The sequence below is a fragment of the Pyrgilauda ruficollis genome, unplaced genomic scaffold (genome assembly GCF_017590135.1).
Source record: "Pyrgilauda ruficollis isolate IOZ18807 unplaced genomic scaffold, ASM1759013v1 scaffold40, whole genome shotgun sequence".
Lineage (NCBI taxonomy): Eukaryota > Metazoa > Chordata > Aves > Passeriformes > Passeridae > Pyrgilauda > Pyrgilauda ruficollis.
This window is the reverse complement of record NW_024525490.1, coordinates 9,039,332-9,064,665: the sequence shown is the minus strand read 5'-3', so window position 1 is coordinate 9,064,665 and position 25,334 is coordinate 9,039,332. Positions and strand designations below refer to the sequence as shown.

Here is a 25,334-nt window from a genome sequence, read left to right as displayed (position 1 = left end):
ACCTTGAGTCACAGGGATGAGCAGACATGAGCAGCAGATCCCAAGCCCTTCCCCATCTTAGATGCCCATTCTATGTTTTCAATAAGAGTCAGGAAGTGATGGGCATCACTCTGAACACACAGCTGGAGGAAGAAGGTTCACCAAAATTGAAATAAAAGCTGAGAATTCAGCACACTTCCAGGGTGTGGGAAACAGCTACTAGTCCATCTGAAAGGATTCACATAGTCCTTGCTCACTTTTGGACTGTCACTCTTCAGTGGGCGGTAGATCTCTCTGTCAGTCTTGGTGCAGCAGTGCAACTTAGGAAAGAAAGTCAGTCTTCAGGTCACCAAGGAGCAGCAGAAAAAAAAATGTATTTCAGTGTACTCATCAAGAGAATTACTTAAGAGAAGCTGCTGATGCCCATTTCTGGCTCAAAGAGATGGTGATGCCTTTTCCATTAAACGGTTAGATAAAAAAGTAAAAGTTTAAGTATTTCTGAATTTTTGCTTTCTTCTACTGAATAAAAAGGAATTTTAGAAACTTACTCGTTGAGTTTTTCCTTTTTGTACATGAAACAAACAGAATACTCTAATGAGTTATGGATTTACTGGACTCATTTAAGAACTTTAGCAGACTTGAAAAAGCTGTAAAGGACACAGGGATAGTTGAAATCAGAGAAGGACTTCTACATGGGAACTAACTGAGCCTGGGTAAGAGGCAACTGTGGGGCCAATAGCAGTGACTTATATAGTCAAGGGAGGAAGTTGAATTGGTTAGTTATTAACTGTTCCTCATAAGAAGTAATGAGGTATAAAATTACACCAGTGAAGAACAAACAAGAGGATCAGTCCTGCAGCATAGTTAATTGGAGTAACTCAGTGCCACAGGATGGTCCAATGCAGCTTGAGGCAATTTTGTCAAAACCAGATAAATGGTCCTTACTTTATCGTACAATCGTAATTAATAGACAAAACACTTCACTGGGAGTGCTAGAGTTGGTAATCATGCCTATCTTATCTGTAATTGAATTTCTCTTAGTGAGGCCACTTGTACTTTCCTTGCAAAGAAAGATGATTCTTAAAAAGTAAGTAGAAAAGATTACAACATTGTACTCTTTGAGTTCTGGCTAGAAATGAACCACATCTCCCCAAGCACATATTCAGCTGGGTACCTCTCTCGATTCCTCCCTCATCACATGAGAAGGGGTTGGATTGCACAAGTGAGACCTGTGACACTTTTTTGAGAGAAGGAAATAAAGTTTGCTCCTACAAATTGCTCCTGGTGCCTTATCCAGAGATGCAGCACAGCCTCGAGCTAACACCTGAGGAACTGAGAGTCTGCCAGCAGTGCATGTCTCCATCTGCTGATTGCCAACAGAGATTTCCATATCCCCTCTATTGCCCAATGGAAAGCATTTTCCTGATGCTGTCATGGATGCCTGCTTCCAAGTTTGTTAAACCTGGTCTGGCAACTATGGGGAACAGAGTCAAGCCGAAGCATCAGAGAGCATTTCTCCTGATGCAGCTTGAGGCTTGGAGGTTTTTTTGCTTCATTGTTTGTTTTTGTTTTTAAAAGAGATGATCCCAGTTTAATCCTTTGTAAAACAACATTAGATGATTTATGTCTTATCGTCATGGAAACAAATGAAGATCTCAAAGGAGGAGTGTCAGGACATCACTTCCAGGAGCACTGATGCATTGCTAGAAAAGAACTCAGACTCAGTAGTTAATTAAATGGAAAAGATCTCTAGCTCTTTTTTCTTTTTCCCAAATCTTCATCATAAAACAGTCATTAGCATTACATATATGCCAGTATTAAACCACTGGTACTCCAAAGGTGCATCAGGATGGCAGCACTGCTGTCCTATCTCGCATCCCTTGTAGCATCACTTACACTCTCCTCCCTTCTTATCTCCAAGAGATATTCTAGAGTATGAGCTGAAGTTTAATAGTGACTAATTCATAGTTTACCTCCAAGTTTCTGAGGTAAACAGGCAAAGGCCCATGTAGAAAATAATTTTGGTAGCAACACAAAACCCCTTTACACAGCCTTGGATCTGAAATCCTGGACATCTTGAACTCTTGTCTGAGTGACCTTCGGGAGCTCAGCTAGATTTCCTGTATGCACTGCTTCCCTACACTGAAAAGTCCAGGCCATATTTTCTTCAGCATTTACTTGTCAGAGAAAGAAAACCAAAAACTTTCCCTGAATATGCATGTAAGAAGAAGACAGAGGAACTGCATAGGGTTTTATACAACTGTTAATGTGTATTTAAACTGTTGAGAAAATGATGCCTTTAATAAAAAATATTTTTGCCTCTCGTATATACATCTAGGGAATACATATTTTGAGTTGCTTCTGGGTAAACTCTGGGCTGAGCTCAGCTGCCTCGGTCTCCTCCAGAAACATGGGCTGAGCTCTCAGATACCTGAAGCACCCTCAAACACCTGAACCTTTCTGTAGCTGCAGCTGGGCCCCAGCTGAGGTAGCCAGGCCGTGCAGAGTGGCACTAGCTGGCAGGCAGATGCAGGGCCCCCGGTCATGTCTGTGCCTAGTATGATTTAGGAAGTCCTGACTTAATTCTTATTTACATGTAATAAAATGCCAAACATCTGCTCAGTGCTTTATCAACATTAAAGCCAGTGCATAAAAGTTTGTACTCTCCTGCTGGGCTCAGTCTGACATGCATAATTTCAGAGACATTGAGCAGAAACTGCAAGTATGAGTGGCATCTTGCTTATGGGAAACAAACTCTGTTTTAATAGCAAGCAGTCAAATCAGTAGGTAAATATACTGGGTTTTAGCATACTTTTAATTTCTAAATATGAAACATGTAAGAAAATAAAAATGCATAGCATTTTCTGCTCAGAGCAGCACCAATTCTAAATAAAGAGGCACTGAATGTTGCTGCTCATACACTGAAAGCACATCTGTGACTGCCGTGTGATACACAAACACCCAGGCTAATGCTAAACCTGAATCCACTGGGTTATTAATAACAGCACAACTGGGTCAGCAGTCTATTGAGTGTAAACTGATTTATCATGTTCCCTGGGTAAGTTTGCAGCCTACCCTAAGCTTTCTACAGTTGTAACTAGACCACCATTGAACAGGAGTTAGGTGATATAAAGCTTGTACATATAATTTCTGCATTACAGTTATTGAAAAACCAAGGTATTCAAGATTTGTATTATGTTTAGATCGGTCAAGGAGGATGCTAAGGCTTATAACTGAATTCAGGGGTCTAAGCTACCTTGGTTGGGCTCAAAAATTATACATTTTGTAAAACAAGCTCTGAGACATCTTACCATATGGAATGAAATCCTTAAAAAAAGTGCAGTTTCTGTTGTATGTAGTGAGACCTTTTTGGTGCACTAGCTGATCTGAAAATTTAGGAGCTGCACAGCCAGCCTTGCCATCTGCCTCCTTCTGCATCAGGCTCTTGAAAAACGGCCAGTTCTGTTTGACTGATGTATCACAGTGTAGAATGACAGAATCATAGAAACATTAAGGTTGGAAAAGACCTCCAAGATCATCAAGTCCAACCTTGACTAACACCACCTTGTCAACTAAACCACAGCACTGAGACATCTAGCTGTTCCTTGAACACTCCAGAGATGGAGACTCCACTGAGCAGCTCAGCCCAATGCTTAACCACCCTTTCTGTGAAGAAATTCTTCTTGATGTCTAACCTAAACCTCTCTGATGCAAGGGAGGCCACTTCCTCATCCTGTCACTGGTTGCCTGGGAGAAGAGACTGACCCCCACCTGGCTACAGTTTCCTTTCAGGGAGCTGTAGAGAGGGATGAGATCTCCTTCGAGCTTCATTTTCTCCAGGCTAAACAATCCCAGCTCCCTCAGATGCTCCTCACAGGACTTACTCTCTAGACCCTTCACCAGCCTTGTTGCCCCTCTCTGGACATGATCCAGCATCTCAACATCCTTCCTAAATTGAGGGGCACAGAACTGGACACTGCATTCAAGGTGCAGCTCACCAGTGCTGCGAAGAGTCACAGCCCTGGTCCTGCTGGCCACACTATTGCTGACACAGGCCAGGATGCCACAGGCCTTCTTGGACACCTGGCCACACACTGGCTCATGCTCAGCTGCTGCCACCAGCACCCTCAAGTCCCTTTCTGCTGGGCAGTTTTCCAGCCACCCTGTTCCCAGCCTGCAGCACTGCATGGGGCTGTTGTGACCCAAGTGCAGGACTTGGCACTTGGCCTTGTTGAACCTCACAGCGTTGGCCTCTGCCCATGGATCCAGCCTGTCCAGATCCCTCTGCAGAGCCTTCCTGCCTTCCAGCAGATCAACACTCCCACCTAACTTGATGTTGTCTGCAAACCTGCTCAGGGTGACAGTACTACATCATCCAGGTGCCTCCAGGCAGTTACAGGACCTGGTACCAGGCTGGTGGCTAGTTATTTCTTACATGTTTAAAGATTTAGACCCTGAGGCATTAGATTAGAGAAGTCTTCACTCAGCATGAGGTGCTCACTCAAAGCAGGCGAAGTCAGGCTCCCTTTTGTGACTTAAATACCTTATGGCCTGGAGAAAAGATTGTCAAACTGAAACAGTTTCTGAGGATTGGTCCTAAGGTTGATCCCAAGTACTTTTCTCTTAACAGATGGGTGCTGATCTTCCTCTTCCAATTCTCTGGGTTAAGTTCTCACTGACATGCCTCTATTCTTATCTTTTCTCTTCCTAAGCAGATTGGTGGTCATGTTTTCTTCCTAAGATCTCTCCAGCTAGTAGGCTGCAGCACATTCACTTTTGTACAGCAGGAACTAAAATAGTTTTTGAAACTTTTTTCTAGAATTATGACATCTGAAGATTTGAGGTATCCTTCCATCTATGTCCCCCACAGCTATGCTGTAGATGAGATTTTTGAAGATCTGGTTTTGATTATATGCATGGAAAAGGATTATTCTTTTCAATACAAAGAATAATCATATTCTGCTTGTGATTTATGATGAAACTGACTCCGTCTTTATGGGTTTGGTTCTTTTTTTTGTTTTTTTTTTTTTTTAATTTAAAATACTTAGGAACTTTTTTTTATCTTGAGATCATTTTTTGTTATACAGCAAGAACACCATGCACAAGATATAATGATTTGAAGTTAGCATTTCCTTTGGGTGCTGAGCATTGAAACTTAACTTATTTACCATTATTTCTCTTCTACAACTAGACAAAAATTCTTATAGAACAGAAGAATTGTAATAGTATTCTGACAAGTCCAATTTATATTGTACATTGTTGGGAAAAATCCCCTAAGAAAATGCAGAATGGCTAGAAGCCTACTAACATGATTTAGAAACTTTTTGCAGAAGCTACATACAACATGCTATTGGAACTGCAAATACATATTCAATACTTGTGTTTTGTAGAAAATTGTATAAATATTCAAATTTAAGAGAAACAATATGGAATAAAATGCACTAGGAAACTTATATGTAGACAAAGGTTTATTTACACCATACAACATTTTAAATATTTTATACACAGCTGCAGCAGAGAAAGCTATTCTGAGCTTTCCAGAGAAAACTGCAATAATAAAGATGTGAAATATATTATTCATATAAAAGTGAGATTATTACTTTATTGCATTTAAAGCAATGAAGAATGTAGCTCAACAGACATTCATTTAATGACAAAAACTTTGCTTTTATATTATAAAGTAAAAAGTGTAGTAATGGCCAAACAGACTGTTATAAACTTTAAAAACTGCATAAATATATACATTGTGCTTCATGGTGAAGTTTTTTGAAAACTAAACCAAATGAAGCTGTTACAACATGAATCGTTGCTTGAGGTTTATCTATAAAGATTACCTTACAAATCCATTCCACGGGTACTTACAACACACGATGGTAAGAATTGTACACCTGGTTCTCCACTAGCTGCACTAGTGGGAATAAACTGTACGAAAAAAACCACTGACATTTGGCACAGGAAGAGCCTGACATAAAGGAGTTGCAATGTTCAGACAGGAGTGTCAGGATCGTCAGGATTCCCAAAGTCTTTTTATTGTCAGTGCAATGAATTATTTTTACTTTGTTTCTGTTTTGTTCAGTTCGTTTTTGTTAAACTTCTGTTTGAAAGTCACCTTCTTGCACATCTAAAGGCAAGTTCAGACACTTCTCCCATTCTGCTGGTCTGAGTTCTAAAGCATCTTTTGCCTCTGTGTCTAATACATTTATCGTTGTATAGTGTTGGTAGTCACCTGTGGTTTTGAAACTGTCCCATGGAGCCTTGCTCGGTCCTGAGTTCTCCTGAAGACCAAAGAAAGAAGAATTAAAATCAAGGATGAAATAATGCAGTTTCCATTTATAAGGCTGATTGCTGACGTGCTCTCATGAGACACAGAAGCTGGAGAGGGGAAATGGCTTTGCAGGGAGCCAGGCTGGCGGGTGCTCGGCACCGCTGCGACTCTTTCTCTGTGAACAATCAACACTTTGGCAGGCTCCTCACCTGAGCTGCCAGCTAAGCCCTTTCTTTCACAAGAACCAATGTGTGAGGAATGGGCTGAGAGATCCAGTACCAATAGACATCTTTCTAAGAGTGGGAGAAAAGTGGGAGAAGAGAAAGGAAGGTAACAGAGAAGAGACTGTTGCTTGAAATATGGAGTGGTTTGAAACAGAGACTGCCAGCTGGATTTTAAATTGTGGCAGGTGCATGGCAGAATGACAGAAACCTTGAAAATGCTGTGAGAGCCACCTTGCCTTGCAGGTGGATGAGCTCACATATATTAGAATTAACAGACTGAAAGGTGATTATTTTCCACTGAATGACTTTTTATTTTTTAAGGCTATGTTTTATAAGGTAAAAGACTTTATGGACCAATTTAATTAGAGATTTCTGCTGTAACATGATGCATGGGATTCAGCTGCTAAAATCCAATATTTTTGCACCGTCTAAGATGCCTTTGGACTTTCTGCTTAATCTCCAACTGTCTTTCATGAGAGGTGCACATCTCCTTTGAGCCCTGAATCATCGCTGCCTGTACTGTGCTGTAAACCAAGACCTCTGTCTAAAATAGCCTGAGATGCCTATATTTAGGTGCCTGGATCACTCTCTGACTGTCTCACAAACAGACCATTCCTCTAGGCAGCTTTTATTACCAGACCTTTTAAAAGCACAGGACCAATGTGAAGCAGCGTAAACACAACTCTTCCACTGAGATTCCCTTTGAGATTTTGAATTAATTCAAGCTTTATGTGAATAGCAAATCTCAAGTAGGGAGACAAATGAAAACGTTATATGTCAGCTGATCTCAAAAGGGGGAGTGAGTGAGCACTTGATACAAAATAACACATATGACAGATAAAGGTTCATCAAAGAATCAGGGCTAAATTTCTGCTGGATTAAGATGATGTAAAAGATGTAAATCCATTGGCCTCACATCTGCTTAATACCTCTTCTTCATGTCTGAAAGCAGCTCTTCTGAAAAAGTTATAGAATACAATGATTCTAGCTCAGTTCCATTTAATATACAAGTTTCACATTATAAAATTATATAAAAATTATTACTAATCAAAATATTACTGATAAAAATATGTCAGACTAAATTAGCTGTTTTAATTAGGTAGAATCAACTACTTCCTTGCCCTCATTATCAGATGTAGTCAGAATGTTAAGCATGTGTGTATGAGTGTGTGTGTATAAATTTGAATTATGATGATAGCAGCCTCAACCCAGGATGATTTAATTTTTGCTTTTCCCATGGTAAATATTTATAAATCTATTTTGGAAAAGACATGGCATTACAGAGATCTTGTGTGCTTTCTGGACAATTGCACATACAGGTAAACCCATCTGGACTTGTTTGTAGTATCTAATTTATTATCTCCTTGCCTAGCTAGAGGAAAAGCCTTATTGGTCAAATGATATCAGTGAGCTGCTTTCTCTGTATAAAGGCCCTTAGACACAGCAGGCACAGATACAGCATACAGATTTGAAATGCATTCCCTACAGTTCAATTACTTGTCATCTATAATGATGTTAGTGAGTTAGTTATGTTCTAATTGTAGAATGTAATGAGTCTCATCATAGGTTGGATTACTGAAAATAGCTTTGGTTCTCATTTCTGAGGTACCTAAAGGTGAGGACTTCTTGGGAAATGTACTGGAATCAAAAGGCTCTTGTTTCACTGTTGTTTAGGATCCACCATATTTTAAATATAATAGAAGGACACTTACCATACTGCCTGATTTTGGTACATCCCGAAATCTGTCCAGAGTCTGAAATTTCTGATTTAACTCTTGAAACAATTCCATATGCCTCTTTCTTGTATGCATGACCTTCTGCAAAATGGAATATACTTGCTTATATATATAATTGAATCTGGTTGTTATGTTTTGCTTTGCGTTTTGCGTTTTTGTTTGGCTTTTTTTTTTTTTTTTTTTTTTTTAAGAGAAGCATTACTTTTTTCAATATAATAAAGTAAATTGAATTTGGCAGGGCCATCTTTTCCCTGTGGATTTGACCAATGGAAGTGAATTGCCCTGGCCATTCTCTCTGCTGTGTTTAATGCTCCTCCTGTCTACAAGAGATTGATTTAACCCTATGTTTACTGAGTTGCTGAAATTAGGGGTCACTAATGTTAGCTTGGAAGTATCTTGAAATTAATGGCAATTGCTCTGAAAAATATTTCTCTTGCATATCAAGAATATTTTCTAGAACTTCTGTTTTCAGCATGGGTGCTTAAATTTTAATTTCTATAGGAAAGCAACAGCACTTTTTAATGGTCCCTGTTGGAATAATTTTCATGAGAATGCTGAACTCCGAAATCTTGGCTCAAAATGGAAAACCCCCAAATGTTATGTCTTTTTAATTAGACATTTTCTTGTCATTCAAATAATCATAAAATGCAGCTGAAATTGCATTCATATTAAGAAAAGTAGGCACATTTTTTCAATTTTACTTGCTTTCTTATTTCATGGACCAAGAAATTGGAGACTGCCCTCCCTCTAGCCCATGCTGAGGGCACTCTCCCACAGAAACTCATTATATGGCATTCCTGTGGGAGGTGGGTGACCCCAAAGAGGGGTGACCCCAAAGAGCCCCCACAATGCACACCTCAGTGCACACGCCTCAGCCATGTGCAGCTGGGCAGCTGCTTGGAGAGTGAAGCCTGTTTTCAAGCCTGGATTGTAATCTATGCTCATCAGAGCTGTTTCCAAAGGAATTCATGCTCAGTTATGGATTCAGAGCAGCCTCTGGAGACAAGCTGAAGGCTGCTTACTGTTTGACCATTCTCATGGTTCTGTGGTCTGGATGGTCTGGGGATGGGAGGGTCTGAGGATGCTCCACCTCAGTCCAACAATGGTGGATGGGCTTGGCTTTGCTTTTCTTAAGCTTTGTAACTGCTTGAAGTTGAATTACAGCCAGGGATGCTGACAGACGAGGTGCAGGACACAGGCCTTTGTGCAAGTCCTGATTTTGTGTCAAGCCTGATTTTCCCTGGAGTTGTGAGTGAAACCCTGAAAACTTATGTATGTGGTGCCTGAGTGTGACCCTTTCCATCAAGTAACACCCCTGCCAAACCTAGGTTAGTACCTTTTAAAATGGAGTGGCAACAGCTGACTCTCAATATTCCTTTATCATTGCCAATTTTATCTTTCATTTGCATCATGTCTTTAGAGATTTCTTGAAACGTGGCTGCTCTTTTGGCCAGGAATTTCTACTGCTATGCTCTAATACCTTTACTAACCTTAATACTGCCACACAATAGCTTGAGAAGTTGTTAACTTCTGAGGAAAGGAGTTTGGCAATATGTCTCACAAAGAGACATGAGACATCAGCAATTAAAGACCTATTAACCTGAGTTGTGGGGTGAATAAGGGAAAACCTTTTGCAGCATTTGGTAATAAACTCCTTGCAAAAGGTAATTTAACTAGACATAGCTATTTACTGAAGTGACTTCCTAGGGATTCTTTTCAGATATTGCTGCCATGGTAGACAGGATTATACAGCAATTTTCATATACATAAAATTTTTAAAAAAAATGTTCTACCTCAAATATTATTATTGGTTTAAAGAAGGAGATATGGTCATGGGAATAAAACAGTTTTGGTGGGTTAAAACACTAGCTCTAAAAAGCAGGAAATAACATAAGGCTGTGAAACAAGTATCTCCATTTGGAAACTTTTTAGTAGAAAGCTGGGAATATAGAGAATGCTACTTTCTTATATCTTTTCCTTAATCATGGACCCAAGATGTCATTAAATAGCAAACATGAATAATGCAAATGTCTTACTCAGTTCATTACATTATTCCTGAGGAGAAGCAGGTGGGAGGAGAAATAAAATACTTGCACCGGGAAGTCTGCCAGAAACAAAAATCTTTACATTTTATTCTTAATAGCAGCATGACTGGTATGAACATGTACCCATGGATCTTTTGGTTACTTTGTGTTTTCCTGGCTTCCATTCCATAATTCCTACCCACTGACGCCCACTCCCTCCCTATTGCTTATAAAGAACAATCTGAACTGAAGGTGCAGCAACTTAAATTTCGAACTTTAACTCTCAATTTCTATACTTTTAAAAATTTTTTTGTTAGAAAGCACCATCTTATCTCCTTTAGAGAAAATATGCTTGGTTGGGTAACTTTCTTTTTTATGAGAAAACAACCTGCAAAGTATTTGTAGCATGTTATTCTGTTTTCTCTATTAAATGGGCAGTGTGGACAACAACCCTTCATTAATCTTAGAAATACTAAGATGCAACAATACAAAGCTGTAGATCTTGACCACTAATACTAGGATGACTGTAGTAGCATCAGGATCTGAAAAAGATAGAAAGTGAACTTGTGCTGCCCTTTTTTCTTTAGGTGCAGCTGTGCAGTTGCCCATTGATGCTGCATCCCTGCCAGAAGCACAGAGTCAGCCACCAGGCTGCAGACACACATCTTCTTGTGGTGCCTCCTGAAGGTTCTGTAAGTCTTGTGCCCCACACCCTAAAGGGGGTCAAGCTGAATTGACACCCCTTCCACATTTCTACCCCCACTCTTAAGTCAGATAGAGTGTGTGTTTTGAAGAGTCTATGCCTTACTCTGAAGATCACTTACTCACAGAAAAGGATTCAGAGTGTGGACGGCTGTCAGCAAGATGAGGAGGACTTAGAACATAACTCTGTTACCAGCTCCCTTTTTTATTTATGATAGGACTTTAGATCAACTCTAACTGAAGACAAATATACTCATGAATATTTAAGGACACCCCACCTGCAGTACTGTATTCAGCTTTGGGGTTGCCAGCATAAGGTCCATGTTGGAGTGAGTGCAGTGGAGGGTGACAAGGATGATCAGAGGGCTGGAGGACCTCTCCTATGAATTCAGAGAGAGAGAGTTGGGGCTGTTCATCTCTAACAGAGATGAGAAGGCCTCGGGGAGATTGTACAGCAGTCTTGCAGGACGTAAGAAGGGCCTGCAAGAAAGCTGGAGAGGGACTTTTTACAAGAACATATAGAGACAGGACAAGTGGTGATGGCTTTAAGCTGAAAGAGGGTAGGTTTAGATTAGATATAGAAAAAGACTTTTATGATGAAGGTGATGAGACACTGGAACAGGTAGCCAGGGAAGCTGTAGATGCCCTATTACTGAAAGTGTTAAAAGCCTGGTTGGATGAGGCTCAGCCTGGTCTAGGAGGAGGTGTTCCTGCCAATGGCTTGGGCTTGGCTCTAGATGACTTTTAAGGCCCCTTTCAACCTAAGCTATTCAGTGATTCTATGATCTGTGGTCAGTCTCATAAATAACAATATCATCATCATCATCATCATCATCATCATCATCACCATTAGCTGGTAATTTAATTTGCCTTGGAGATTTTCTACATTGTTGCAGTTAAAAATGTTCCTTCTCAAACCTTGTACAAAGCAGCCAAGTTGAAAGAACAGATGGGGGAATGCCTTCCTAGCCCTCTGATGGAAACATGCTGTTGTTTCAAGATGTTATAGGTATGATCAGTTGCCAAACTTAGGAACAGGAAATAATTTTTACCTGCATGCTTTTTTTTTTTTACCTTAGCCTTAAAGATATGTGTTCAGGTTAGTAAGAGAGTGATTTTAAACTTTTGTGAGTTATAGTAGTATTACAATAAATAGCTATGGCAGATGAAATTCTGAAAGAATGCAGCTCCAGCAACCAGTGATCAATTTAGCATTATTGTTGGTGCAAGTCTACTGATCTGTGGAAAGAAGACAGTCTAGTATTCACACTTGTTCTGTGTATCCTTGCTCTCCCTCAGAGCAAGAGATGAGTCAAATCCTGGCGATCAGGGTAATAAGGCATTTCCTGAATTATCTGGCATAAATATTGTTAACAGAGTAGATCCAATGAATGGCTGATAGAAATGAGAGTGGGGTGACTGGCAAAATCCAAAAGTCAAAGTTTCTCATAGAATGTAAAGGTAATTGTGATCTTGAATCCTAAAATGCATGACAGTAGTACTCTACTTTAGCTCTCCTGTATGTTTTTGTAACTGCCAGCATTCACCTATTATAAAGCCCTCCTGGGAATTTCTACAGCATCTGTATTTCTGTTCAACATAATTAGAATGAATTTTATTTGATATGACAGCTAACTGTTAGTGCTGAGAATTAATGAAAAAGCTACCTGTCCAGCGGTAGAGAAAAAATGACAGGAGTTGGAGGGCACTTAGCTGGGGTTAGCACAGCTTGTGACAGCGAGGATCCAAAATGTCCAGACCAATAATTTTGCTCATGTTTTGGACATCAGACTGCATGAATGAGTCCAAACTTGTCTTTATTAATAGCAAGAAAAGAGCTGTAAAGTTGCTTTATGTTGACTGCTCATTTAACAAACTTCAAAGTTCAACTAGATTAGTCACTGTTTTACAAAATCTAACTGTGGACAGTATATTGTGTAGCAGAAATACTTCCTGCTGACAGACTAAGCCCTGTTTGTTACACTTTTTTTTTTTTTCCCTACATGGAAGGATAATTTAAGAATATAAAGGCAAGCTATTTAAAAAGGGAAAACAAGATACCGGTGCCCAGTTTTGATACCCCCCTCTCTAACCACCTTGAGATCTATGGTAAGTGCATGCCAGTTTTGATGCCATCCTTTTCTCTCTCCCTTTCTTTTGACTGAAACACATGTTCTATAACAGAACCCACACAGACACAGAACTTTCATTATTTATAATCCATTGCAAAGGCCCTTAAAACTACATTCATATTTCTGCATGTATTGAGGATAACAGAGAGTATCTTGTGATGTTATATAGTCTTAGTCTAGTTGTGCTCACATTGCATAGCAGCTGGTTTTGTGTTTCTTCTGTGTTTCTTGGGGAAAAATGGCCTTTCTCATATTTTTTAATGTATTTATATTGTTTTCCTTTCAAATTATTTATATTAAGGTGAATGTTCCATTGGAAGCCACAAGAAAAATCTTTTTTTTTTAAAGTGTGAAATAATGAGTAAATATAGAGTAATAAGTCAAACATGTCCAAGACTATTCTTTGGCAACATCTAACATGGAATGGTCTCCATGAATACTAAACTGTGTTCAATTCTCTTACTCTAAAAGCAAATTGTCTATTGTGAATGGCACCCAGATTGAATTGAGTTCTTTAATGACACTCAAGAACTTCTTGGAGAGACAAGGGTGGTCCAGATGAAAATAGTGAAGGTTTTTCTAAAAACAAATCCATTTAAAAGCTGTCATTTTTGGCACCAAGGAATATTCCCTCAAATGTCTAATTTATTAAGACAGACATAGCTGGAGTATTTGTCTTGAATGTATATGCAGACATGTGTGAAAGGTTGAGGATGTAAAGACTGCAGAGAGAGTGTTAAAAGGAAAAGGACAGAGGTAGCCAAACTTGTCCCACCCTTGTCCACACTGCATACTTAACATTTGTTATCTTCAGAACCACACCCATGCCATTTTATGATTTGGAATCCTCAGAAATATGGAAGGGCATTGTCTCAGAGAGTGCCAACTGGCACTAGTCACAGACAAAGCAGAGAAAGTGTTAAACATTTAAGTAGTATGTTCAATCCCTTTGGCTTGATCTTACCTCCAGACTGTATTCAATTTTGCAGTCAAGCTGCTTTGGGGTATCCAAATAGCAGCATTTTGGCCACACATTATCTCAATATTTTTTTGGGTTTTTTTTTATTTTATTTTACCTTAGACAGCCATGCTATGTGTAAGGATACAGAAAAGTCCACAGACTTAATTAGAAAAATAATAAAGCTGGGGGATGAGATGGGGTTAGTCTGTATCAATACTTGTAAAACACAGTAGCAACTGGCACAGTATTGCTGATCACTCACTCGCAGTGGCCCCATCCTTTCCTTTTTACAAAAATGTATTTTCCTGCACTTTAATAGTAATTCTAAAAATACTAGGCCATGGAACATCAATATTGCAAAAAAGTTAAGAAAAAGGTGTAAATAAACAACAACACACAGCTGGGAGGAGTGGCTGATACCCCAGATGTCTGTGCAGCCCTTCAGAAGGACCAGTACATGTTGGAGAAGTGGGCAGAGAACTGTCAGAAACTCAACAGAGGAAAGTGCAGGATCCTGCACCTGGAGAAGAATAATCCCCTGCTCCAGGACAGGCTGGGCGCTGACCTGCTGGAAAGCAGCTCTGCAGAGAGGAACCTGGGTGTCCATGGACAACATAGAAGAAGAGCCATGGATAATAAGTTCTCCACGAGCTAGCAGTGCCCTTGTGGGCAAGAAGGCCAATGGTGTCCTGGGGTGCATTAGGAAGAGCATTGCCAGCAAGTTGAGAGTTGTGATCCTGACCCTCTACTCACCCCTGGGAGGACACATTTGGAATTCTGAGTCCAGTTCTGGGCTCCTGAGTAGAAGAGGGACATGAAGCTCCTGGAGCAGGTCCAGGGGAGGGCAACAAAGATGATCAAGGGATTGGAGCGTCTATCTTTTGAGGAAAGATTGAGGGAATTGGGCCTGATCAGCCTTGAAAACAGACAACTGAGAGTAGACCTTATTACTGTCCCTCAGTATCTAAAAGGTGGTGTTGAGGAGGTTTCCAGGCTCTTCCCAGTGGGGCCAAGGAACAGGTCAAAAGGCAAAGGGCAGAAACTGATGCACAGGAAGTTCCACGTGAATATGAGAAAGAATGTCTTTGTTGTGCAGGTGACTTTGCACTGGCACAGACTGCCCAGAGAGGGTGCAGTGTCTCTCACTGGAGCTATCCAAGAATCATCTGGGCACAATCTTGCACCATGTGCTCTAGGATGACCCTGCTAGAGCCGTGAGGTTGGACCACATGACCCATTCTGTGGTCCGTTCCAACATGACCCATTCTGTGAGTCTGTGAAACCATGTGAGTCAAGACAAAATATGTAATGAGGAATCCAGTTTCTTGAGAGCAGAATGTGTACTGCGTTGTTGGTGTTTATTTGGTGTTGGATTATGTTCCTGAGGGACAGGAAGAATGTTTTAGTATGTGTTGCCACAGAGAACACTCTCATAGTAGTATCTCTACATTTCAATGACAAAACTACTAAAGTTGAGAATTCTTTATATCACTACAGTTATAAAACTTCCTATTGAATTTAATTTTAGAGTTGCTTGCTCATCAGAATTTTGTTATTGTTTCATGTATTTCTTCTTCCTTTCTATGCATTTATCCTAAAACGTATTTAGGGTAACTGCAAACAGGGGAGTTTTTGAATTATGGTTGATATGTGCTGATCACAGGCTTTCAAATTTTAGCTCACAATCTGTAGGTTCTACACAAATATAATTGTTCAGTTTCTTTGGAGACACACAAAATGTATTATATCAAAATACTTCTATGCATGAATAGACGACCTATGTGAAAACCTCAAATTATGAACAACCCCTTGAAAACTAACTGCTGTATTCCTTCTGGTAGAAATCAGAGAAAAAAACTTCAAACAAATCTCTAATCGTATTGACTGAGAACAAAATGGTCATTAATGAACACAACTAAACCTTCTCACTCGACAGGATCTAAGTCAGAAATTATGCATGTACAACCTAAAGAACCTTACATGAACTTTATTTTTTATATACCATGTGATCCATAAGCTTTGACACCTGCAGCACTACGTCATTCAAAATTTGGTACATTCATAATCACTACTTGGATGTGAAAGTCATATTTCAGTAAAGTAGTATTGAAGAAAGATAAAAGAATTTATTGAAAATATCTCGAGCAAAGCAAACTTCTGCTGTGATTTAGCCTGTCCTATAAAAGTGTCACTATTTTCCAGTAAGTAGCTAGCCAGCCAAAAAAAAAGAGAAAAAAAATCAAAAAAACCAAACCCAGATGAAAATGAAAAGGCAAAGAATTTAAAAACTGAAATCATGATGGTTAATATTGCAATATGACAGTCTGATCTCAGAATATTTTGCAAACAAGTTGCACCAAAGTAGTTTTAATGAATTGTTCATCATGTTCTGTACAGTACCAATTGAACAACCCTATTGCATTTACTATGCCAGAAGATAAAATCTGCTAAAATGAACACTTCACATTTACTTTTAGGAAAATACTTTTAATATTCAGGAATAATTCAGTAAAACTTACTTCAAAGTCAAGGTCCGAATAACGTGATTTTCTTCTCTATTAAGCAGTAAAAAAAAAGAAGAAAGAGGTTTTATTAACAAGGGGACTATTCAAATCATATTAATGAGTCTAAATAACATTCTTTTTTTCCTATTAGGTATATATTAGGTATTTTGTAAGAAGATAGAGGTTTTTATCTTGATAATTTAAGAGTAATGTGCGTCTTTGCATAGTTTATTAGACCAGTATCATTATTTTTTCTCTGAAGTAAACAAGAATTCATTTCAGTGGGATGCATAATGTGCATGTTATTTGCATGCAATTGAACCTGTTGGTGTATAAAATATTTCTATACTTTCTGTGGTATTTGAAAATTATCATCATATTGATACAATTTTACACAGGTACCTATACATATCTATGATTTAGATTTTTTACAGGTTTACAGAAATTGATTCTTTCCTACATCAGGCTTACATTGGTACAACTCCATTGATTTTAATGGAATAAATGACAGCAAAATCAAGCCGAAGCCATAGCTTCAGCTTGTTTGTTTGCAATGGCAATCTGAATGGAGGAAGCGATGACTTTGTTTTAAACTTATGACAAATCTGATTCAAAGCATCTGATATAAAGCAAGAATGATTTACTAGTGAAGTAATCACTTGTATAAAATGCAACAGAATGTGATTGCTTAGACGTTACAAATAATTTAGCACAGAAGTTTTTAGATCCAAAAAGAAATCAATTATAAAGTAAAATTATGTCAAAAAGAAGCAGAAATATTATAAAGAAGGGATAAAAATATATTTTTTTCTTTTAAAGTTGGAAATTAAATGGCTTGCAATAGATTAAAGAGATGTAGAAAGAACAAGCTAGGTTGTGAGAGCTGAAAAGAATGCAAAAAAATTGAGAATGAGAAAAAGATACATTCATCTTCAGGAAGGAGGGTTAAAGAAGAAAAAAGTACTCCCAAACTCAAAAAGGCTTGCTGCTGAAGCTTAACCCTAATTTTTATGATAGGGTATGATGGCTTTAAGTCACTGTGAAGGAATCTTTTCACACTGCATTTAATTTCTTCAGTGAAGAAGAATCCAACTCACTAAGCGAAGAGGAAGAATGTTTCTGAATTTGATTTTATTTGGTTTAACAAACCTGCGGGTTTTAGTAAGCTGCTTTGTTTTGCTGAAATTGAAAGGATAGATTTTACAAGTCTTCCAGCTGTAAAAAGTGGAAGATGTTTGGTCTCTGAGCCCTTGATTATACCACTTTGTGACATGTTGTCTGGTTTTGTAGTAAAATTTTAATGCTCCAATCCACACTAATATAAGGAATATTACTGCAACGCTGTCGACACTGATGCTTAAAGGGTTCTGAGGCTCTATAAAAGAACAGTCTAACTTAAAACAACCAACAAAACAAGCTTTGGATAAGCTATCTTTAATCATAAAGTCCTAATTTAAAGAGAATCTATGCATTTGTGATGAGGATTGATCTACTTTTAAGGTACAATAGACCACATCTACCACTGAAAAGGCTCAGTGGCTACAAAATAAGAAACGTAAAACAGATAATGCAGTGAAATTTACAGAAGTAACTGAAAAATGTTTGAAAAAGCTTTTTTTAAGTTAGAGTTCCGTAACAGACCTGATACCATTGTATCCTAAGTAAAAATATAGCAAATTTAGGAAAAAAAAATGTTCAGTTGTCTAGGTACTTTGATTTGTAAAATTGAAACATTTGTATATTGCTTTGTGTGCTTGACTGCAGTGAAAATATTCCTGGCATAGCTGGATTATTAGGTTTTGCACCCAGACAACTCTATCACTCTTTACATGGTGAAAATACATATCTAACAGACTGCAAAATATTTAGTTGTGCTACTGTCAGAGAGAGGCAAGTATTGCAATTCTGCTGTTTTCATCAGTTATGACCAAATAGGTCATATACCTCAGGTTGTTCTCAGTGAGGATTTTTCTAGGGCTCAACAAGAACCTATCACAAAAACATTTATTTTAAACTTATATAGTGAGGAACATCTGTTCTGTGCTTGCGCTTCACGTTTTTTTGCATGGCTGCATACAATGAAATACAGCACAAGTGTTGCCTGAGCATAAAACATAAAATGTGTGTAACTGCCACAGGAGCAGCAAAGTTCTGCAAGTTCTGAAAACCAAAGGATGCTGGTTATGAATGTGATCCTGAACCATGGAAAGTTATTTGCAGTATTGTCACTGACACCACTAGGTACACAATCAGGTCCTCCTGGCTGCTATGTCATTGTCCTGAAATTACAGCAGTGTTATTTTTTGAGAGGGGGAACGTATTCAGAAGCATGAAGTCATTAGGAAACTTACAAGGATGAAGGAGTTTCCTTCAGTCTCAATTGGAAGCTAAAATTTTACTCAATTGTTCTACTTTCTGCATGATATATAACAGCCATGAAAATATTGCATTAATTGTGACTGCATATATTCTTTTCTTCTTATATGAAGTTTGTTATGTTTCCTTTGGCTGAGGAAAATGGAGTTTTCTACACATACCTAAATGCTTTCAGAAATCAACCATCTAGCTAATTCTACACATCACACTGACAAAAGGCAATTGAACGGAGTAAGGGGGGAAATATCCTTGTGTCAAATAAGCTGCTGAGCTGGTCACACCAATATGTTTCCTTTCAAAAAGCTATTCCCTTTATGTACCAGCAAAACTGAGAATTAGCAACACAAAAATTACACTAGAAGTTCGTGGGTTTTTCCCAAGGATCAGTTGGAGATTCACTTGAGTATTAATGTCAAAAGAATACAAATAACAAAAAACTGTAAAAGATATTATCTATCTAGGTTTGCCTCATTTAGTATTTTGAATTTGACCAGGTTCTGCTATGGTGTTTCAGGAATGATATAGAGAAGGGCAAGTATAAAATCACATTTCTACCACAATACTTTCTGTAAGTCTTCAGTAGTTTCAGAATTTCCTTGGGATGAGCTTATTCTGAAATCTAAAATGTGCTGGGGTAGTGAATTCCACAATTTAAATACATAAAACATGACAAAGGAAATTATGCTGTTTATCCCTTTGACATTCATTTGATATTATAGGAGATATGAATAATAGTTTCCTATTTGCTCCTCACTCATCTGTTCTCCAAGCTGAAGAGCCCCAGATGCTGGGGAATGCAGGGGTCAGTAATAAAGGGAGTGTGTAGCATCCCCAGGAGTGTATAAAAAACCTGAAGATCCATGCAATGAGTCAGTGGTTGGGAGTTAGCTGGTATAATTCTGAAAAAAATGAGGGGTATGGGTAGGCTTCAATCCATGTACAATTACCAATGCTACAAAAAAGGGATCAATTTAAGCAGGCAAGGGTGTGATAGACCTCTTTGTCAGTGACATGTCTGCATTGCTGCTCTACACTGTAAGAAGCGAAATAATGCCCATAAACTGGGGAAATTTCAGAGAGTAGCAGCAAAAAGTTCTTTTAGGAGGAATGGATAAAAGAGTGATGCAGATTTGTGTAACATTGTCACTGAAAGAAACTTGTACCGAAACCTTAGAAGGATATAAACACTGATAAACAAAACTGGTATGGGAAAAACCTGGAAAAAATCAGAATTGGTATTGGGAAAAAAGTAAATTTATGCAACTATGCAATAATTGCTGAGAAAGCCCTTCACTGTAGCCTTGAAAGCAAAGTTTGACTATGTTTTAGAGAAATATATTGTAGAGTGTTCTTGCATTGATAGAAAAGATGACCTGACAAGAATTTTTCCATCTCTGATTTCTATGGCTCTTTAATCTTAATTGATAAAACCCATTTTATGTAGAAAAAAACCCTTACCCTTCATGCCAGAGCCAAAATAAAACTCTGTGAAAAGAGATTTGTGGTAGTAATTTATTTTAAATCAATTTTACTTTGTGCTAATCATGTATAGCTTCTCTGTGTAATTCCAGAACAACTTTAAACTCTGCTGAGGGACAAAAATAGAATTTCGAAGAATAATTTCCATACACCAGCACACACTAACCCGCTGGCACCAGGAAAGAGCTGCTCCTACTAAAAGACTAATAAAATCCCTCTCCATGTCTGTAAAATGACAAATGTCTGTTTTTCTCCTTATTCTACTCTGCATTACACCACTATCTGATTAATTACATCAGATACTCCTAAAGATATATTTCATTGTGCAAAGTATAATTGAAACCAGAGATACCATATTATAGAGAGGCCTATAACCATGCTTCCATTAATATAAAGTCTTATTATCAGCAGTTTGTAATTTGCTCTGAGATGAGATTTGACACACAAGATCTTAGCCTGAGGAGGATTTTTTCCTAGAACAAAAGTAAAGAAAATTCTTATTTGGCCCTCAGAGATATAAAGGTGGAACATAGAGAGATGTTTTTGATTTTAAATGCCTTTTGTGTATATATAACTGAAAAACACTCTAGTTTTTGAATAGAAGATTGTTGGCTACTAGTTCATAACATGAGCTAGACATAAAGGCAGCAAATGTTCATGAAAAAAAGAATTTAACGTGAGAATTTTAAGCCTTTAAAACACGCTAGCAAATTTAGTACACCAATACACAGCATAAACATAACTTCAAAGATTTCACTTTAAAAGTATTCTGACAAATTGCTGTGGCCTCTTGCTCCCTACTTTTATAGGGCAGCCTGCATATTTATTTACTCAATCAATTAAGACCACTTGCTTTGTGTTTCTGAATGCTTTGAGGGAAAATGCAGCACTTGTTAATTAGGCAATGATTATATAAAGTCTGCAATATATGCTGCATTTTACAAGACTGAATAAAACTTCAGTTTTTCACATCTTCAGTTGCTACAATAAACTCTGCCTGATTCTACCCCCACTTCTGTAAGATACCCTAAAAATAAGCTGCATCAGTTTCTGAAGTCAGAGGACTCTGGGACCTACTCACTCAAGTGAAGGAAAGAGAGGGTTGTTATAGGGCTAGACTTCATTTTACTGAGAGTCATAAAATTGGCAAGGGTCATCTCCACAGCTTATTGAAGAATGAAATGAGGAACGGGAGGGATAGAAATCTGAGATACAGAACGCCTGAAAATAAATGCAATGTGGAAACATGATAAAGAAGAAATTCCTGTGGTGCTCATCTCTCTATTTTTGTTCTCTTTTTTAGTTTTACTTCTCATGTCATAACTCAAAATGACTTCACAACATTTTGCTTTTTTTTTTTCTGCTTGATGCTCTGGTACTTTATTGATGAGATTGACTCTTTTAACTTTTTATTTTTTTCCCCTCTTTTCCTGGTTTGGGGATTTCATTATTATTATTTTAGACCTTGTTCCTTCCCTGCTGTTTTTATCTCACTCTTCCTAATATCTTAATTTTGTTTTTTCTCCATTTCGGCCATATTTCCTACCTTTTTTTTAAATGTCTTTTTCTGCTCTTTATCTTTATCTATCTTTAATTTTTCTTTGCTTGCTATCTTAAACACATCCCTATATTTTCTCAGCTGTAACAGTATTTTCTTCCTTAAGTCCCCTATCAGTGATTTGGCCAAGGACCTACAGAATTGACTGTCTTTGAATGTATTAAGAGCTCTCATAAATGAATACAGAAGGATTATTTTGGTCACACAATCAGCTTACAATACATAAAAATCTCACAGCAGAATCTGACAGAGAAAAATAAAGAAGATAAGAGTCTGGAAAGAGAATTCCAGTTCTTTACATGACAAATAATTTGTGAAGTCCTTCCTTCCTGTTCTTATAAAGCACATGACATTTCCCCACCCTCCCCCACTTAAAAAATGTTTCTATTGCCTGCATTTGCATGCTTTTAATTTTATAATTTTTATAGTCTTTGTCCTCTTTCAGCTCTTTTCCATTTCTGCTCACATTACATCAACCATAGTTCCCTTCAAAGAACCATTCATTCTTCTTCCACAAAGCCAACACTGCAAGTCTTCACAGGTATCTACTTCTTCATACTTTTTTCCCCCCAATAAAAAGACATTAATTACTTTTCCTGGAGATATGTTTCCCAGATCAGCTTCTTCCTCTACATTTAAACCTCCTAACTTTCCTCTGCATCTAAGTGTCTGGGAATGCAATACTTCACTTCAAAGTAATTTCATTTTAATGAGCACAACACTCAGTGTACATTTTCAAAACAAAAACCATTCCAAAAGACTGTATTGAGTGTTCTCTTCATTAAAATCAAAACACTTTGAACTGAAGGAGCATACTACAAGCCACTTTGATGACAAGGTAGCAAAGCCAGTTTTAATCCATGCATATAAGGAATGTTCAGGAGATTAACCAGATGTTTGATTAGCCCTCCTCAGAAACTCTGTGTTGTGCTAATATGCCTGCCTGTGCCTATTAGCACATAAGTACTGTTGGGTGCATACCAAATAAAATAAAAATCACTAATTTGCCCATTGTGAATCTGCACATTCTTAAACTTATACTTATCTGGGCAATACTTGTATGTAAATATTATGGTATTTTCAAACTATCTTTTGCAAACTAAAATTCCTCCAGACATAGTAAACCATTTAATTGTCCACATCTAAGCATTTCCGTCAGAAAAGAAAAATAGATATAAAAGTTTTAGAAGAAAGTTTGTGAAAAACAGTAGGATGCATCCGACAAAATTTAGGACATCAACATTTTTGATGCTTGTGTTTGATCTACTCATTCTGGCTTCCTCTATGGAATCTGAAAAGAGACACATGCACGTAATTTACTTCATCCTGGAGCAGATGTACAAAAACAGCCTAAAAATGGCTATTTGTCTCAATTGACTCTATAGGGGAGCCAAATGTGAAGAGCTCTTTTTCCATTTCAGAAGGGGAATATCTGCATTTAGATATTTAATGGTAGGGGTGATGGATCCTCCCTTCAGAGTTAGAAGTCAGGATATAAGTTTTTTGTGCTGATATTGTAGCTGTGTTCCGACTACAAGCTGATAGGAGGGGGAAGCTTTCTGCTGCTCAGGATCTTCTCCTTTAGAGCTGGTCTAGTCATGCTCTGTCAGGAAAGAGGTGGGCAGTGTGACCTTGAATGTCCTGCTGCAGGTTTTGCTGCTCCATAATGTCAGACAAAACCCTGTCTTTTGAAAAGTCTTGCAATCTTCCAAAAAACAAATCCCTTGCCCTCCCATTTTCACTTTGTTTAAGGCAGCCACAAAAGTTAATCCAGGTGGTCAGTTTCAGCCAATAACATTTTGGGCTTTACCTCAACCCTTGCTTCTTACACAACTGAATAGTAAAAACACAATCACGTTTTTCTGGCTGGATCTGCTTATCAGGATCTGCTTGAGACTCTGATTTTCTTCTACATACAATTTTTATTCATGTTCCTATCTTCAGTTCAGTGCAGCACATCCTTATCTTCAGTTCAGTGCAGCACATCCTCATCAAGTAATGTCAGGAATCACAAAGGTAGACACAAAAGCCAAAATAGTTTCTTTCATTTCTGACCTGCCCTAATATCTGTGCTTTTTTCCTAATACATGGGATTATGCTGGGTTTCATGAGGTTTACAAACATAACTTGCTTTCTGGACCAAAATACAGCCTGCTACACTTAGTATGCTTCCCAAGCTAGAAAAGACTACATATTCACTATATTGTAATATTTTACTGCATTTTCTACTTATTAGTCCCTCCTGAACATAAAAAAGATATACAGAACGGTGACTGAGGTTCCGTGTCTACATCCCATCTTAGAGGTAAAGTTAAAATATGACATAAATACAGTTAGAAAAAAAAACTTTAAAGGAGCATTACATTATACTGATCAATTTTCAGCCCTATATTCCAGTGGTGTCAGGAACTATAATTTTGTGTAAGATGAAGCAACTATTATCACTAACATCTGCTCTTTTTTTTTTTTTTTTTTTTTTCAAGGTAGCCTAGATGAACTTTGTTGCCAATGGAAGAAAAGAGGCATCACCAGAAAATTATTTATAGTGGAGATTTGGTGGTGGCATATATGACCATTTCCTCAAAGAATTATGAATCTTCCTCACATATCCATATGTCTAATATTAACTGGACTCGATTTAAGCCTCTATATCTGACAAAAATGATCTGAAATATGGCATTGTAGATAGGTGGGAAAGGATACTGCTGTAAGGTGACTTTAGCTATTCTGCTTCTGGAGTTGCATTAGATTTGAGAACTCCTGTGCACCACCTAAGATCTATTAACTAATACACCTGAACTGAGGGCAGTAATTTCTTTAACAATGCAGACTTGCTTTGAAAGAGCCTATCTATCTGAGCACTGAAAGGGCAAGCACTTGAACTATCTTTTAGAAATAATTTTGAAAATTTGTTCATGATTATACATATTCACTTTAACAACAACCAAAACACGGATAATTTTTGATTCCTTGCAGATCCACACAATTCATTTTCTATTAATTTTTAAGTTAAATCAAGTCTTGTAAAAACTTATAGTAGTACACACACAATATAAACAGCACGGAAAATATTTTACTTTCAAAGCCTGTAAAAATATCTCTTAAAAAGAATCTAAATTCTCATCTTCCGCCGAAACTCTTCATAAAACTTCATCTTCATAAAACTTCAACTCCATTTTAAAAGAAACATCCACAAGTATCCACCATTTATAAAGTATCAGCTACAGTTGCATGCAAAAATTGAAAAATAAGGCTGAGTCTCTGCTTCCTTACACAGACGGGTCTAAACACTGTACAGTAACAGCTAATGGCTTCAAGTTTGCACATAAAGTAGAGTTTTTCTCCATGTGTAACTTCTTTTAGAGAATGAGGGAGTACCATGTTTTTTTCATTT

The 25,334-nt window shown here is 37.9% G+C and overlaps 1 protein-coding gene across 1 annotated transcript in view; it reads right to left on the bottom strand.

The window, feature by feature from the left end:
• Positions 1–6,065: 6,065 nt before the first annotated feature.
• Positions 6,066–25,334, bottom strand: part of ADGRB3 (adhesion G protein-coupled receptor B3) — a 439,855-nt gene continuing 420,586 nt past the window's right edge. Inside the window, exons 28-30 of the mRNA XM_041477430.1 lie at positions 16,543–16,578; positions 8,181–8,285; positions 6,066–6,254 (exon numbers count right to left, since the gene is read on the bottom strand). Of these exons, the coding sequence (XP_041333364.1) occupies positions 6,066–6,254; positions 8,181–8,285; positions 16,543–16,578 (330 nt within the window). The remainder of the gene's footprint in view (positions 6,255–8,180; positions 8,286–16,542; positions 16,579–25,334) is intronic.